At 32.1% G+C, this 15,370-nt stretch overlaps 3 protein-coding genes across 3 annotated transcripts; 2 read left to right on the top strand and 1 right to left on the bottom strand.

The window, feature by feature from the left end:
• The first annotated feature begins 8,901 nt into the window (after positions 1-8,901).
• Positions 8,902-10,971, top strand: LOC104779520 (protein BASIC PENTACYSTEINE1). The gene is made up of 2 exons (XM_010503887.3): positions 8,902-9,262; positions 9,843-10,971. Exon 2 carries the CDS (start codon positions 9,855-9,857, stop codon positions 10,713-10,715), a length of 861 nt encoding a protein of 286 aa, XP_010502189.1. The 5' UTR covers positions 8,902-9,262; positions 9,843-9,854; the 3' UTR covers positions 10,716-10,971.
• Positions 10,972-11,108: 137 nt separating this feature from the next.
• On the bottom strand, positions 11,109-12,023 carry LOC104779521 (putative clathrin assembly protein At2g01920). The gene has a single exon (XM_010503888.1). It carries the CDS (start codon positions 12,021-12,023, stop codon positions 11,109-11,111), a length of 915 nt encoding a protein of 304 aa, XP_010502190.1.
• Positions 12,024-12,299: 276 nt separating this feature from the next.
• LOC104779522 (psbQ-like protein 3, chloroplastic) lies at positions 12,300-13,871 on the top strand. Its single transcript, XM_010503889.3, has 3 exons — positions 12,300-12,769; positions 13,377-13,583; positions 13,658-13,871. The coding sequence occupies exons 1-3, from the start codon at positions 12,503-12,505 to the stop codon at positions 13,751-13,753; spliced, it is 570 nt and encodes a 189-aa protein (XP_010502191.1). The 5' UTR covers positions 12,300-12,502; the 3' UTR covers positions 13,754-13,871.
• The last annotated feature ends 1,499 nt before the right edge of the window (positions 13,872-15,370 follow it).

Here is a 15,370-nt window from a genome sequence, read left to right as displayed (position 1 = left end):
TCACAGAAACCAAAAAGTTGGAGAGTAGTTCTCAAGAAATTCCACTCGACTCTGTCATATGCCTTGCTAACATCAGTTTTGACTGCCATATAAGATTTTGAGACCATTTTTCGAACTTTGAGTGAATGCATAACTTCATGGACTATCATGACATTATCTTGAATCAGTCGTCCTGGTATAAAATATGCTTACGCATCTGAAACTATCTCATTTAAGTGTGTTTTAAGTCGATAGACTAGGCATTTAGAGATAATTTTGTAAAGGACATTGCATAATGCAATTGGTCGGTAGTCAGGGAAAGTGATCGGGTTATTTATTTTCGGGATGAGACAAATGTTGGTATGGTTCAGCTGAGGTAGCATAGTGGTTGTATCAAAGAAGTTTTGAATTTCTCGTCTGACATCACTACCTACTGTATCCCAACATGTTTTATAAAAACGAGCTGTTAAGCCATCCAGACCAAGAGCTCTGTCATCTCCTATTTGACACACGACATCATATAATTCCAGTTCAGTGAAAGGTCGAGTGAGATCATCATTCATATCTGATGTAACTCGTCGTTCGAAATCAGCAAAAACATCCTTAGTAACTTGGTGGCTATTAGTTGAGAATATTTGTTGGAAGAAAGATTGACCCTGCTCTCCTATTTCTTTATGTCCATGAAACATGTTCCCCTGTGCATCTTAGATTGAGTTTATTTGGTTTTTTGTGTACCTTGTATTCGCGCAAGCCTGGAAAAATCTCGTGTTTCGATCACCCTCATTCATCCATTGATTTCTACTCTTTTTTCCAATGTTTCTCTTCATCCAAGTATGCTTTTGTGAGTTCATCTTGTAAGGTTGTAATTTGTTGTCTTATTGTGAAATTTAGACTTTCCATTGCCGTGTTAAGTTGTGACTGCAGAGCCTTAATTCGCGTTTCTGAATTTAAGTGAACTTCGTGTTTCAGGTTTGCCATCGCTTTTCTGCAGGTGACAATTCGTCTTGAGATCGGTATGTTAGGTTTCTGCATTTCCCTGGACCATCCTTGCTTAACAACCGCTTTGAAACGATCAACTTTGCATAACCGCTTGTCAAAATAAAAGGTTCTCTTTCTGTATGGGGATCCAATATTAAATTTTAGGGATATCGGTTTATGATCAGATCCTGTGAAGTCTAGAAATTCAACTTCTGCATTCGGGAAAGCAGCTCCCCAAGGTCCGTTCTGGAAAGCTCTATCTAGACAGCATTTGACAGTGTGGATGTGTCGTTCACCTACCCATGAAAACTTATCGCCCCTGTGTCTTATATCTTCAAGATCACAGATCGCTACCATGTGTTAGAAGTCACGGAAAGTCCAATCTGCTCTAATAGGTCCTCCAAGTTTTTCAGAGTTTGAAAGTATTTCGTTGAAGTCACCTATAAGCAACCAAGGATCATGGCGATGGTAGGATACATTTTCAATTCTCTTCCATAGATGATGTCTTTCACTTTGAATGGGATGACCATACACACAAGACAAATAAAAACTTATATTATTAATGTTTACAGAAACATCAATGAGGCGCTCATCCATTGAAATTGGACTGAGAGCTACATTATGTTTCCACATCAGAGCCAAGCCTTCACTCCTTCCAAGAGGGGGATGGATAAGTATATTAGCAAATTCTAAATCACACTTAAGTTTATGTACTACATCACACTGATTAAGTGTTTCAATAAGAAAAAGAACATAACACTTAGTTATACGACATAATCAAGTAAGTCGAGAAAGAGTTTGCGGCGGTCCAATGCCCTGACAGTTCCAGGAGAGGACTCTCATATTAGATCTGGGGGTACCGAGCCCCCCGTGCCTCCGTCGAATCGCTGGTTGACTGAGTACGAGCCTATGGAAGCAGTAGACTTAGGCCTCTTTTGGAGTTGGCTCAGGACCGCCAATTCCTCTGTAGCTTCCGCATTGTTGAAAGCTTTTTCAAAAGAAACTCTTTTGCGCTTCATGAAAATAAATTCAGACAAGGTATTATCTGTTGATGCTTCAAATAGATCCTTGTAGCAGGTGGGATCTTGGATGGTAATCTTCCGTTTGGCCTGGATGCAGCGTATCTTTTCTACATTTAAATCAGGATCAGCAAACACAGTCGGAGTCATTGATGCTCCTCCTATTCCATTGCCAGGTTGATTGACTTTACCACTTGGTGGCGCCATCTGTAGTCCGGGGATTAAGTTTGCTGGGTCAATAGATGGTAAAGTTTCTGCATCAGACATGTTGTTGTCTCCCGTCAAGTGGTTGTCATCATCACTGCTATCACCTGGATCCACTTGAGTATCATCATCAAAAGCCACAGGACACTCTTTGTTGTTGTGTTTCAGAGAACCACATTTGCTACAAAAGTTTCTTAGTCTCTCATAACGAAATCTCACCACAATATTCTCGTCAACTATGAATTGCAGATTCTTTTGAAAACGTAGCGGATAATCGACCTCAGTTACAATCCTAAGCGATTTCCAACCCACCGAGCCATAGCATTTGTTAAGTAGAGAGTCAGAATACCTTGGATTTGCACTCAGAATGAAATGATCTTCATTTCTCCAGCGGTTATGTTAGGATACCATCGGTGAGTCGTTAGCATCCAGTCATTGAAAGACCATGGTCCGCGATTAAGTACCAGATTAAGTGATTCTTCAGACTGGAATCAGAATTGAACACAACCCTCATCGAGAATCCGCCCAACACACCCGTCAACAAATCCCCACACGCGGGGCATTTGGCGAATCAGAGCACGTTAGTTCTGCTTCCGCGGATTCACTGGAGTAACCACCAATGAGTAGCGGTTAATGTTAGCCGCCGTTCACAGAGTTCCGGTGGAAGAGGTATTGGGATGTCATCAATTCCCAAGTCGAGATCTTGGACTGATTTTCGAAGATAATCACTCATTGTGGATGTGAGAAGATGATTGATAGAAGAGTATGAAAGATGATTGAGGAATTGGATGAAGAATTGTTGAATAGATAAAGAGTGTCATTTTAGAATTTTATTTTTGTTTCACAAAGAGTGTCATTTTATATTTCCAATGCACTATTTTATATTTTCAATGGATCTGTTTCATTAGATTTTCTAGTTTTACCCTTAATCTATGATTAAATTAACCCATTAAATATTTATTAAATAAGGGCATATATGTATATTTTAATATTTTCTTAATTTGTGTGAAATGTGTCAAAATGACACTTATTGTGAAACAGAGAGAGTACTTGAATAGTCATCAAAAATTTTAAAATCAGAGAAGGAAAATACTTAGGTTCACTCCTAGGGTGAACCTTCTTGTTCACTTCTTCCTTTTCAACTAATCAGAATCTTCTATACATTATTTTATTTAAAGGAATAAATCAAAATTAAATTAAAAAGCAAAACAGATTAAGGAAACAAATTCTGTATAATTTTTTTAAGGAAAGTTAAATATTGGCTTAGTTTAGATTTCACAATTAAAATGAAATGATGTATTGGTTTGGGTTTACAAATAAGGTGATTAGGGTTTAGATTTTACAATTCAAACAAAATTATATGTTGGTTTGGATTTACAAATGAAGTGGTTAGAGTTTAGATTTTATAACTAAAACGAAATTATATGTCGGTTTGGGTTTACAAATAAAATGGTTAGGATTTAGATTTTATAATTAAAATGAAATTATAGGTCGGTTTGGGTTTACAAATGAGATGGTTAGGATTTAGATTTTCTAATTATAATGAAATTATATGTCGGTTTGGGTTTACAAATGAGATGGTTAGGGTTTAGATTTTACAACTAGAATGAAATTATATGTCGGTTTGGATTTACAAATGAGATGGTTAGGGCTTAGATTTTATAATTAGAATGAAATTATATATCGGTTTGGGTTTATAAATAATCGGTTTAAGTTTTTAATCTAACAGATTTTGTTTTCTTATTTTATAAGAAAGTGAATAAATAGGTTTTTAAATGCATTATGACATGTCAAATTCTCATTGGCTAAAATAATGAGAAGTGAACAAAAGGGTTCACCTTAGGAGTGAACCCAAGAATTGTTCAATCGGAGAATAAGTTTTGTAATTCAAAAAGTTAAATAGATGAATAAGTTTTTTAATAGTTTATGAAATGTAATTTACTTTAAATAATTAAATATTTTATGGAAATGATAACTAAATTATTAACTATATATATTTTTATAATAGTTGATGAAGTCTTTCATTTTAAAAAACTAATAGAAAGAAACATTACCTTATATATTCTAATGACACATTTATGTAAATAATAATAAAATAAAGATTTCCTTAAATATTTTAATGGCATATTTAATGGATCAAAAGACTTATTTTTGTAAATATGTTTATCTTGAGATGCTTAATTGCAATTAAATATTCAAATCGCTCTGGCGATGACACATCAGCATTTTCAACAAAATATTTTTCTATTAACATATAGGAGATTTGTTTCATTTGTGCTTACTCTACTAGCAAAACATTATCCCTGGAAATTAAAAAATACAACTCATTTATTGCTTCCCAGATCTTTCATGTAAGAGAAGTTCACACAAATTACCCTTGTATGTTGTTTGAAGTTCTTTTCCGTATCCTAAAAACAAGCATGTTGCCATAATTGTGTAAATTGTCTCGTTCGGTTTAAGTATATTACCAATCTTACTCTTTAAAATATGTTGTTAATGGGCTTCTACCAAAAGAATTACTTTCACAGTTTCACTTCTATTTCATTCTAATATTTTACCCAAATACACAAATGGGCCTCAAATCAATTCCTCTTTAGACTTTATTTCTTAATTTTAGATACATTGATTGCCTTCAAAAGTTCTGGTTTACACACAATTATCATCATAAATACCTTAATGTATCTGTTTTTAAAAAACTTTTGATTTTGACAATTACGTAGGCATATTTTAACAATGACTAGGTGTTTCCCCACGTAAAGCGTGGGTTGTGGTGTAGTTGGCACTTTCTTGTTTTTTTTTGGTCTTTTTCATTTTCTCTTTTGTATTATTTCGTTTTAATTAGGCATATACGGGCTTTGCCGTCACTTTTATTTAAACACTATATGTTTATACCATTTCGTTTAAATGTGTATAATTGTGGCGTTTATTTTTTATGAATTATGAAGATGTTGTTTCTTGCTTTTGAGGATCCAATCTTATCATTGACTGATATTGTTTCCAATACATTTATTGTATTATAGATTTTCTAATTAACTGATTATGTAAACCCTTCATACGTTGATGTTGCAATAATAAGTTATTTTTTAAAATATCTTCCGTGTAAGTGATTATGTTTGTATGCCCATGTTTTGGTCTAATATCAATAAGATCGTTTCTGTTTTTCTTTAGTTGGCTTTGAAACCAATTTTGAGTTAAGTAAATAATGGGTCGAATTATGGTGTTAATAAGTAATATAAATTCTTATGTATATATATTGTATATATGTGACTATAAATTTAGCTAACTAAAAAATTATGTAATATTTAAATACAATCTTGAACATATATATATATATATATATATATATTTGTGGGAGGAATGTATGAAATTATTGGATAGAAGTTATTTTTGAGTTAAATGACCTTTAATGTCTTTAAAGTGAGTTAAATATTAATAAATTTTCATATGTGTCTTGACTTTTTTTAAAAAGGAATACCAAGTGTTTCCTTCCAAATTTGAAGTGACATAGTATCTTAGTTTTCTTATATGATTTTATGAACTTCAATGTAAAAGTTTTTCAAAGTAATAAGTACACTCACTGATTGAATTATAAAATTTGGAGAAATGTTTATTTCGATTAATCATCTGCTCTTTTAAATAAATTAAATAAGTATGTTGTTATTCCTACAAATAGGACAACATATATTATAGTTTAACCATGGAGTTAAGCAATGGAAATGGAACTTGTGATTGCAAGACAAAATGCTTATATGTTACACATTGATCGTTTAAAAATGAATAGGAACATCTAATTCTCAAATAAAGTTAATTTTTTTGTTAAAACCAACATATGTGAATTTAAATTTAACTATGCAAATTTAAAAAATAAATATGAATAGATTAGAAAGGCAATAAATATAAAAAAATATTTTTTATATAAATAAAATAAAAATTAATAACAATGTTAAATATAAATAATACTTTCTACATTAAAATATAGAATCAAACTCTTACAAGTTACAACACATATGAGATATAACAACATTTGATATTGGTAGGAGAGGAGGAGAGAATGTTTACTATAAGATGGTAATCCAAATTAGATAATGGAGATGAATCTTTAAAAAATAGAACAATGTAATATATATATATATATATATATAATACTTTTTAAATTAAAATATAGAATCAAACTCTTACAACACATATGAGATATAACAACATTTGATATTAGTGGGAGAGGAGGAGAAAATGATTACTTATAAGATAATAATCCAAATTAGATAAAGGAGATAAATCTTTTAAAATAAGAACAATGTAAAATATATATCATGTAGTCTCTAAAATTAAAATTTAGCATTAACAATTTACACGCCTTGAGCTGGAGGTTGACTCAGAGTTAGTGGTGGGTTTCTTAACCACAGGGATTGCTGCCTCGCATCCCCTGTCGTTCCTGGTGCGTCTGTGCCATGGCTTCATCTTTAGGGACTGGATAGTCCGGATATCACACGTCTATAGGGAAGCTAACCGTCTAGATGATGGGTTAGCCAACTATGCTTTCTCTTTGTCTTTAGGTTTTCATTGTTTTGAGACAGCTCCGACAATTGTGGAGTTGATTGTTAGGGATGATGTTGCCGGAACTGCGTTTCCGCGCCGTATCCGGTTGTAATTTTTCTTTCTTTTTGCATGAATAAATAGCAAGGAGGTTTTTGCCTCCTTGTCATCTACCCAAAAAAAAGCATTAACAATTTACAATGATATTTCATTTGTTTTTTACAACCCATACAACAAAAATAAGAAATCAAAAATAACCGAAAAAACGAAAAATGATTTGAGGTATTGTAGAAGAGAATGAGAAAATGTGAAAATGAGATAGTAAAAGAATGTCAATATGAGAGAATGATAGATTGAGAGAATGCTTATTTATATGATAAGAAATGATGGAAGTTACATTTAGAACTATGGAGTTACAATAGTAATTTATTGTGTTTGAATAAAATTGAGTGGTAGAATATGATTAATGCATAATTTATTTTATTTTCAGTTATAATTTTATTTTAATGTGTGAGTTAAATGTATTGTGTTTGTTGGGTCTTAAATATTGTTTAAAGCAATTAGAAAGCAAATAAAAAAAATAAAAAAAATTAGAAAACATTAAATGAAAATCAATAAGGAGAGACCAAAACCTTACTTTTATATATATGATATATTGCTTTAAACTTTGAAATGAGAAATATATTATAAACAATAATTTTACATGAGAAATATATTAATTTAGCCAACCAAAATATGAATATAAGTTTAGCCAACCAAAATAAATAAAAAATATTAAAATTTAACCAAAAATATTTTTTCTTTAAAGATAAATAAGTTAGTAGGAGGAATGAATTAATGTACAATTATTGGATAGGAGTTACATTTGAGTTAAATGGAGTTACATGTCTTTAATTATAAATAAATATTTTAATTTTTTATAACTTAAAATAAAAGGAATACCAAGTGGCTGAATCAAAATTCACATGATTTGGTTGTTTGTTGATATAAACTCAACACTTACACATAATCTTTCAAAATAAAAATATTACTTTTTAAGTGACAAACTAAATTAGTTTTCTTGTAAAATTATATGAATTCTTCAATCTCAATAATTTTTAAAATCCCAAGGATAACTTATATTTTGTTGGTTTTCACTCATCAATTTAATTTATAGTGCTAGATTTCATACTAATGGTTTCATCTTTAGAGAATTTAGTGAAATGATATTTTTAAAATTATATTTTATTTTTATATTTAAGTTCCAGTTGAATATGTTTTGTTTTTTGGATCATTTTTTATTTTGATTAAAGACACAAAAAACCAATTGTTTAATTATGTTCTTTTTGTTTTCAAAAACCTCAAATCATAAAAACAAATATATATATATATATATATATATATATATATATTATATTGATCTCTGCAGATTTATCAATTGGATCACAAAACAAAATAGTATTTATAAATGGATAAATGGATAATTATATTGATCTTTAAATATTATATTGATCTTTATAAATTATTAAAAATGATACATGAATATGTGAGATAACCAGAGACATAATAGATAATTACATATGGATCATTTCAACTTTATGATCTTATAGTGTGGTGAATATTGTAAGGAAGTATGAAAATAATGACTTATAAGATGTTAATATAAAATAGAAAATGGAGATAAACATTTTAAAAGATTAAAATAAATATATAAAATATACATATCATATAAACTCTAAAACTAAGCTTTTACAATAATATTTGATTTGAATTTTTATAACAATAACACAAAAATACAAAACAAAACAAAGATTTGAGAGTAGTGGAAGAAGATGAGAGAATGAAAGAGTGATAGACTAAGAGAATAAGATAATGAGTATTTATAGGAAGAGAAATGATGAAATGTTACATTTAGAAAAATAAGAGTTACAATTCTAATTTATTGTTTTGTTTTAATACAATTGATTAATACAACTTAGTGGAGAAATAAAGTTAATGCATAATTTATAGGAAGAATTTATATGATTTCAGTTTTATATTATATGAATTAAATGTGAAAATTAATTGTTTTTAATTTGTGTTTTAATATAAATATTTTTTTTATTAAAATTGCATTGCCAAGTGAACCAATAAGGAGAGAATGAATCCTTACTTTTATATATATGATTCAATAGTACAATGTAAACGGATAAGAAGAAGCAGTGGCTTTGATTTTGTTTTTTTTGTCTTCTTCTTCTGTCACATGGTTTTCCTTTTCCCCTTAATCTGTGCCCTACAAATAAACCAAACCTCTTCACAATCTATTTTTTTTTACAAAAGCCATTTTGGAAATTTTTTTATATATTTAAAAGTGTCATTTTTAGGATTCTCTCTCTTCTTACAAAAAAAAAACTGGAAGAGATCTTTTATAACATTCTCTCTCCTCTCTCATCCCTCATATCTTTCTCTGCTTAGGTTTTTTTTTTTGGTTTTCTCTTTCCTCTCTCTTTCCCAATCTCTCTCTCTCAGGTTTCTCTCTCCAGGAAGGTCAAAAAAATTCCTTAAAGAGCCGTTTAGACCAAACCCACCATGTAAGATTTCTCTCTCATCAATCTATGTCTCTTTCTTTCTCTCTCTCTCTCTTAATTTTTATAAGATTGAGTCCTTTTTGTACTGTACTCTCTTTCCATTTCTACGATGCTCTCTTCCATTATCTTATTTGAAGATATGATTTATCATAACTCGAGATCTGAACATCTCTCTGTGTGGGCAAAAAAAAAAAAATCGTAGCTTTATGTTCTGTTTCATTAGATCTGGTTCTGGGTTTTGTCAGATCTAGAAATTTGCATATGGGTTTCAGACAGAAATGTGAAATAAATGGATTCTAATTAGAAAAAAACCCTAGTTTTCGTTTCTGGGTATCTCAAAGATCTGTGCTTTCGTTTTGACTCTGTTTACAGAATCTGAGAAAATGGATTGTTTTTGTGTTAATTTCTTGAGAATTTCGATGAATCCGAGATTTAGAAACAGATTCAACCTCAAATTTGGATACTTTTCGATTGCTTATTGTTTATTGGATCTTACACAGTCATTGTTCTGTTTTTGTTTGGATTGAATTGGGTTTATACAACTTGAGGTTTTAATCTTTCAATGGGGGCATTGTTTATGTAGTTTATAATCTCAATGGATGATGATGGATTTCGCAATTGGGGATACTATGAACCAGCGGCTGCTACGTTTAAAGGTAACCTTGGTTTGCAGCTTATGTCTACCATTGACAGGAACACTAAACCGTTCTTACCTGGACGTGAATCGAATCTAATGATCGGTTCAAATGGTTCGTATCATCCTCGAGAGCACGAGGCCTCAATGCCTATAAACTATAGCTGGATTAATCAACCAAAGGACAACAAGTTCTTCAACATGTTACCTATAAGCACACCTAACTACAGTAATGTCATGTCCGAAACATCTGGTTCGAATTCGATGCAGATGATGCATCAATCGGTTGTTACTACATCCCGGTTTGAGGAAAACCCTATCCCTCCTCCTCGTGAAGATGAAACCGTTCAGCAGCCTAGTGGTAAGAAGCGAAAGATGAGAGGCAGCATCGCAACACCAACAGCACCAAAAGCTAAGAAGCCGCGTAAACCGAAAGAGGAGAGCGGCGTTACTAACAATGTTCAACAGCAGCGTGTGAAACCGCCTAAGAAGAGTGTCGATGTTGTGATTAATGGAGTGAGTATGGACATTTCTGGTTTACCTGTACCGGTTTGCACTTGTACTGGAACTCCTCAGCAATGTTACCGTTGGGGATGTGGAGGATGGCAATCAGCTTGTTGCACAACGAACATTTCGATGTATCCTTTACCGATGAGTACTAAGCGACGCGGTGCAAGGATATCGGGTAGGAAGATGAGTCAAGGTGCGTTTAAGAAGGTCCTTGAGAAGTTAGCAACAGAAGGTTATAGCTTTGGGAATGCTATTGATTTGAAGAGTCATTGGGCTAGACATGGAACCAATAAGTTCGTCACGATCAGATAAGTTTGGAAAAATTCAAATGTTTTTTTCTCTCTCACTGATCGTGTATATACAACCAAAACTGTAACCTTTTGGGTTTTTCCTTCTTCTTCTGCAAGGTAACTTCTTTGTTTTAGGGTTTGATCATCATATCTCTTAATTCATACATTCTTAATGTTCTGTTTTTGTTTGTTTGAAGTTTTCTCTTAGATGTTGTAATGATCAAATGTTGTTATTTTAAACAATTTTAGTGAAAGTTTTAAGTTCTTTTTTTTTGCAATTTACCCTTATACAAATCGTTAGATATATCAAGTTTTAACTAATAATGCAATGCTAATAGTCTAAACAAGTGTGTACACATTAACATAGATGCACAAATGAGGTGGACTTAAACATGATTAGTCACTAATTACGTAATTAGAAGCTAATTAAATCTGATGGACGATCCTCACTAGTCACCAAATCCACCTCCACCATATCTTCAGCCGTTACCTTTGTCGCCTTCCGATCTAACTCCGGGGCCATACGGAGAAGCTTGTCTAGCAGTATCACTTGAGACTCCGTGACTCCCACGAAACTAGAGATTTCTTGAACGTTGGTGACACCAAAACCTCTACAGAACTCTAAATACTTGACGAGTTCTTCTCTCTGCGACAAAGATTTCGCCACGATCATCATCGCCAATTCCGCCTCCGCAGACGATATCTCGAGAGTATTGCACTGAACTTGGGATAAGAAACCGGCGAATCCGCGGCAAATATGACCGTTAATCTCAAAAACCTCGCTGATTACATACTCCATAGCTTCGATTACAAGAGGCGTTTCACCAACCGGTTTGATCCTCATCAATGAATCAACGATGCGTTGCATTTTGACAATGATCTCAAGACGAATCGTGTTCTTGTTAAAGAAGAGAATCGATCTTTCGTCAAGAAACAAGAAATAAGCGCGAACGAATATATTAAACCGACCGGTTCTACTAAACCGAGATTTCCTTTTCCTGAAACCGGAAAGATCAAACGGTAACCTTCCGATGGAATCGACGGCTTTGATTCCGGTGAAGAACAAGCCGTGTAATAGCATCAAACATTTCAAAGCCACCGTCCAGTTACTCGTGCGTTCCACACGTAACGAGATGGCCCGTATGATTGGTTTGAAACTAGAAGGGTTGCTCTGTATGTATCTGTAGATGAATTGAACGTTTTCAATGTCCATTGAGAGATCGTTGTGGCTCGTTGCTTTGATGATTGCAGCCGTGAAGTTTTCATCAGCTGCTGTGATAAGACTGAGCTTGTCTTTTATAGCTCCGGAGGCGCGTCTCCATAACTTCATTTTTCACCGGGAAATAAGTTTTCGTCTCATCACAAAGTTCTTTCAAATCTGTTATAATTACGAGTTTCAACGAAGTGGATTTGTTTATGATTTGGATTTTAGATTCTTAGTTTGTTTTTTCAGTTCGCTCTGTTACTATAACTCTGTTTTGGTATTTTGGTTATGGTTTGAATTTTATAACAATATATTAGTTTCTTACTTTATAAAAAAAATTTTTTGTCAAACGCAAATTGAGATATTTTAGTATCTTACGTGTTAATTTATGTATCTATAAATAACAATGAGCATATTTGAGAAATGATGAAATAAAAAATGAAAATTTGGCGGGTTGTTGGAAGTGTCATATCTCCACTAGTTGACACGTGCCACATTCACTGGCCGTTAGATTTTAATCTCTGGACTAGTTCTTATCCTTGTGAGGTTTGGTTGGTTGTTCAATGGCGCAGATACTTTGTTTGCTCATTGAAACGGCTTAATACATGGCGCTTTCGAAGTCACCACCACATTTAACTCTCATTCACAATCAAAACTCTCCAATTGATAAAGCTGATTCTATCTTAACATTTTCCATTGATACATTCAGAAGAAGAAGAAGACGAAGAGACGTTTTACTCTCAGTTTCAGGAACACTAATCACTCAACTGTTCTTCTTCGATAGCAACCGCTCTTCTTCTGCGAATGCCGCTGATTTTTTCAACTTCGGCGCTCCTGAACCTGAGCCTGAACGAACCGTCGAACTTGCTAAGGTCTAAACTACTTATTTCTTGACTTTAGTTACATTTTTTTTTTTTTTTGTGGTTAATTGAAGAGTTTTGGAGGTCCCATCGCAATAGAATGTTCCCTAATGAAAGTTCAGACTAGAGATCCTCCAGAACGTAACTTTTGCAAGATCATAGAGAACTAGATACTCAATTTAGTTCTACTATATATGATCCATTTGTTAATTATATAGTATTAGAATTTAGATGTTGTAGTACTCCACTATATAATTGCTAAACAATTGAGGACAGTGTGTTATATACAAAAGCTTACTCACATGGACTGAAACAATTGCAACGATCTGTATTTTCAATGTAAAGTCACAAGGTCAAATTTTCTTTTGTGGATATTTTTTTTTGTTTTTAGATTCGTTATTCGAATTTTGACCAAGTGATTTATCCGAGTAAGTTCACAAAAAAAAAAACATTTATTTAGAGGAATATTAGATGTGTAATTAAGTTATCAATCACTATGGATTAATGGGTTTTAATTTTTTAACGCTATAAGTTATCCGTAATATGTTTGTGGAAGGCTTTTTGTTGCAAGATTATATAAAATTTGAATTTTTCGTGTAATTTGGATATGGTTTCATAGGAAGGGTTAAGAAAAAATGCAGAAAATATACAAAGAATTAAAGAGGTGATGATAGAAAAAAAATTGTGGAAGGAAGGAGGGAAAGAGCTAAGGAGAAGTGCATCTAACATGAAGCAAGACTTTTACTTAATCATCCAAGCAAAGCCTCCTAAGGATAGACCTCTTTTTAGGTCTCTTTATTCCTCTCTCTTCAATTCTATCACCAAGGTACATATTCTTCATTTTGGTCTCACAATATACTCATTACTATTAATAAACTATATATACTTTGAAAATTGTAGATGGATTATGCAGCAAGAGATGAAGATGAAACTAAGGTATTGGAGTACTATAAGATTATTGTTGCGATCCTCGATGACATCTTTCCTCGAATTTAATTTCGAACATTAATATTATTTTAGGAAATCGAGTCCCATTTGTTGTCATGTTCTTTCTTGTCTTTCCAAAGGAAAACACTAGTTGAAATACAAAGTGACAAGATAAAAAGTTGGCAAATGTTTTTTTTTGTATTATTTATCTAGTCATCTTGAGCCAGTTACCTACCTACATAAGAAAACTCATAGCTTATGTGAACAACCGTTCAAAAAGAGCTAAAGACGTACATACCATTACCAATGCAATCGGATTTCATGATATACTAAGTATTCATGTATTTGTATATAAATATTATTATCTAAATTCAAGACGTAATAATAAATAGAATTACATATTTTTTTCTTGTTTAAAACAAAAGGTGCGTATATACGTACGCACAACAATGACCATTCACACACAAACAAAATGATTAAGTACATTTCCTTCTTAAGTTGAGAGAAGAGTGAAGAGGAATGTGAAGGTGGGAGAGATTGTGTGTATGATTTGAAAATTTTAAAACAAGAAAAGAAAATATTCTTATAAATAGAGTATAAGGATTCACCATGATTTTTTGGTTTATTATTCACAATCCTTGATTAATATTTTTTTGGTTTATTATTCACAATTATTGTATTAAAATCATTTTGTTTGTTCAAAATATGTACTAACTAGTTATGAATTAAAAAAACTTTAAAACTAATAATATAAAAGAAACAAGGGGTAAAAAGAGCTTAACCATGATCATTATGATACCAAATATGTCAATGGATAAAGAATGGGGAGATCATTTAGACACTGCGGCAGAATGTGGTATCTACAGACGTGAATCAGATCGAGGTTATTCGTCTCAAATACCATGAGCTTGAAGAAGCACTACAAAAATCTAAAAAAAATATGTGAAAAACAAATTTCATGTGTATTGGTGCCTATATACTATGAAATTTGTATATACTATGAAATTAAGGATTTCATGTTATATGGTGAATCCTTGATTATATACTATGAAATTTCATGTTATTCCTTGGTGCGTATATACACATGAAATTTGTTTTTTTGGTAAATACATGGTAAATAGAATTACAAGTTTACAACCAACGCAATATATATAGGAATAACAAACTTACACAGTATCATAATTTATAGTAACTTAATTAGATGAGTTGGTAGATAATGAGCTACCAAGGCACGTTGAAACTCGTTTGAAGAGTCTCTTGACCGTTTGTTATAGGATGCCCCCCACTGATTGATAAAGTAACCTAAAATATTCACATATATTTATTTCATATGTGAATTTGTAAATATAAACACGAGTGTTCATTTTTACTATTTTCACCCAAAAAGACACTGTATGAACCGTATATATATACTCTTTTACGTAACTAATGTTAAATAGTTTGAAAAAATCAGACTCAATAATATACTACAATAAATTCAGAAAATTTACTACAATATTATAATTGCATGGCTAAGTTACATATTTTACCGTATACATATTTATGGTCTTTTTACATATATACGCTAGCTATATATTTGTGTATTTATAGTAAGGTAGCTTTTTCCATTCGCATACAAAAACGGCTTGTTAAGTAAAGCAAAGTTGTGTACCTCATGCTTTCCCCTTAACCAGGCCCGGCCCACCT

Source organism: Camelina sativa, chromosome 4 (genome assembly GCF_030686135.1).
Source record: "Camelina sativa cultivar CO46 ecotype springtype chromosome 4, ASM3068613v1".
NCBI lineage: Eukaryota > Viridiplantae > Streptophyta > Magnoliopsida > Brassicales > Brassicaceae > Camelina > Camelina sativa.
Note: the sequence above shows the minus strand (reverse complement) of the source record. Positions and strands in the feature narration are given on the sequence as shown.

What these genes read in the sequence shown, in the direction of transcription:
- LOC104779520 (XM_010503887.3), top strand. Translation starts at nt 9,855, where the DNA reads ATGGATGATGATGGATTTCGCAATTGGGGATACTATGAACCAGCGGCT.
- LOC104779522 (XM_010503889.3), top strand. Translation starts at nt 12,503, where the DNA reads ATGGCGCTTTCGAAGTCACCACCACATTTAACTCTCATTCACAATCAA. An exon ending in GAACCGTCGAACTTGCTAAG is followed by an intron (nt 12,770 to 13,376) that starts GTCTAAACTACT and finishes ATGGTTTCATAG; the next exon opens with GAAGGGTTAAGAAAAAATGC. An exon ending in TCTTCAATTCTATCACCAAG is followed by an intron (nt 13,584 to 13,657) that starts GTACATATTCTT and finishes TGAAAATTGTAG; the next exon opens with ATGGATTATGCAGCAAGAGA.
- LOC104779521 (XM_010503888.1), bottom strand. Translation starts at nt 12,023, where the DNA reads ATGAAGTTATGGAGACGCGCCTCCGGAGCTATAAAAGACAAGCTCAGT.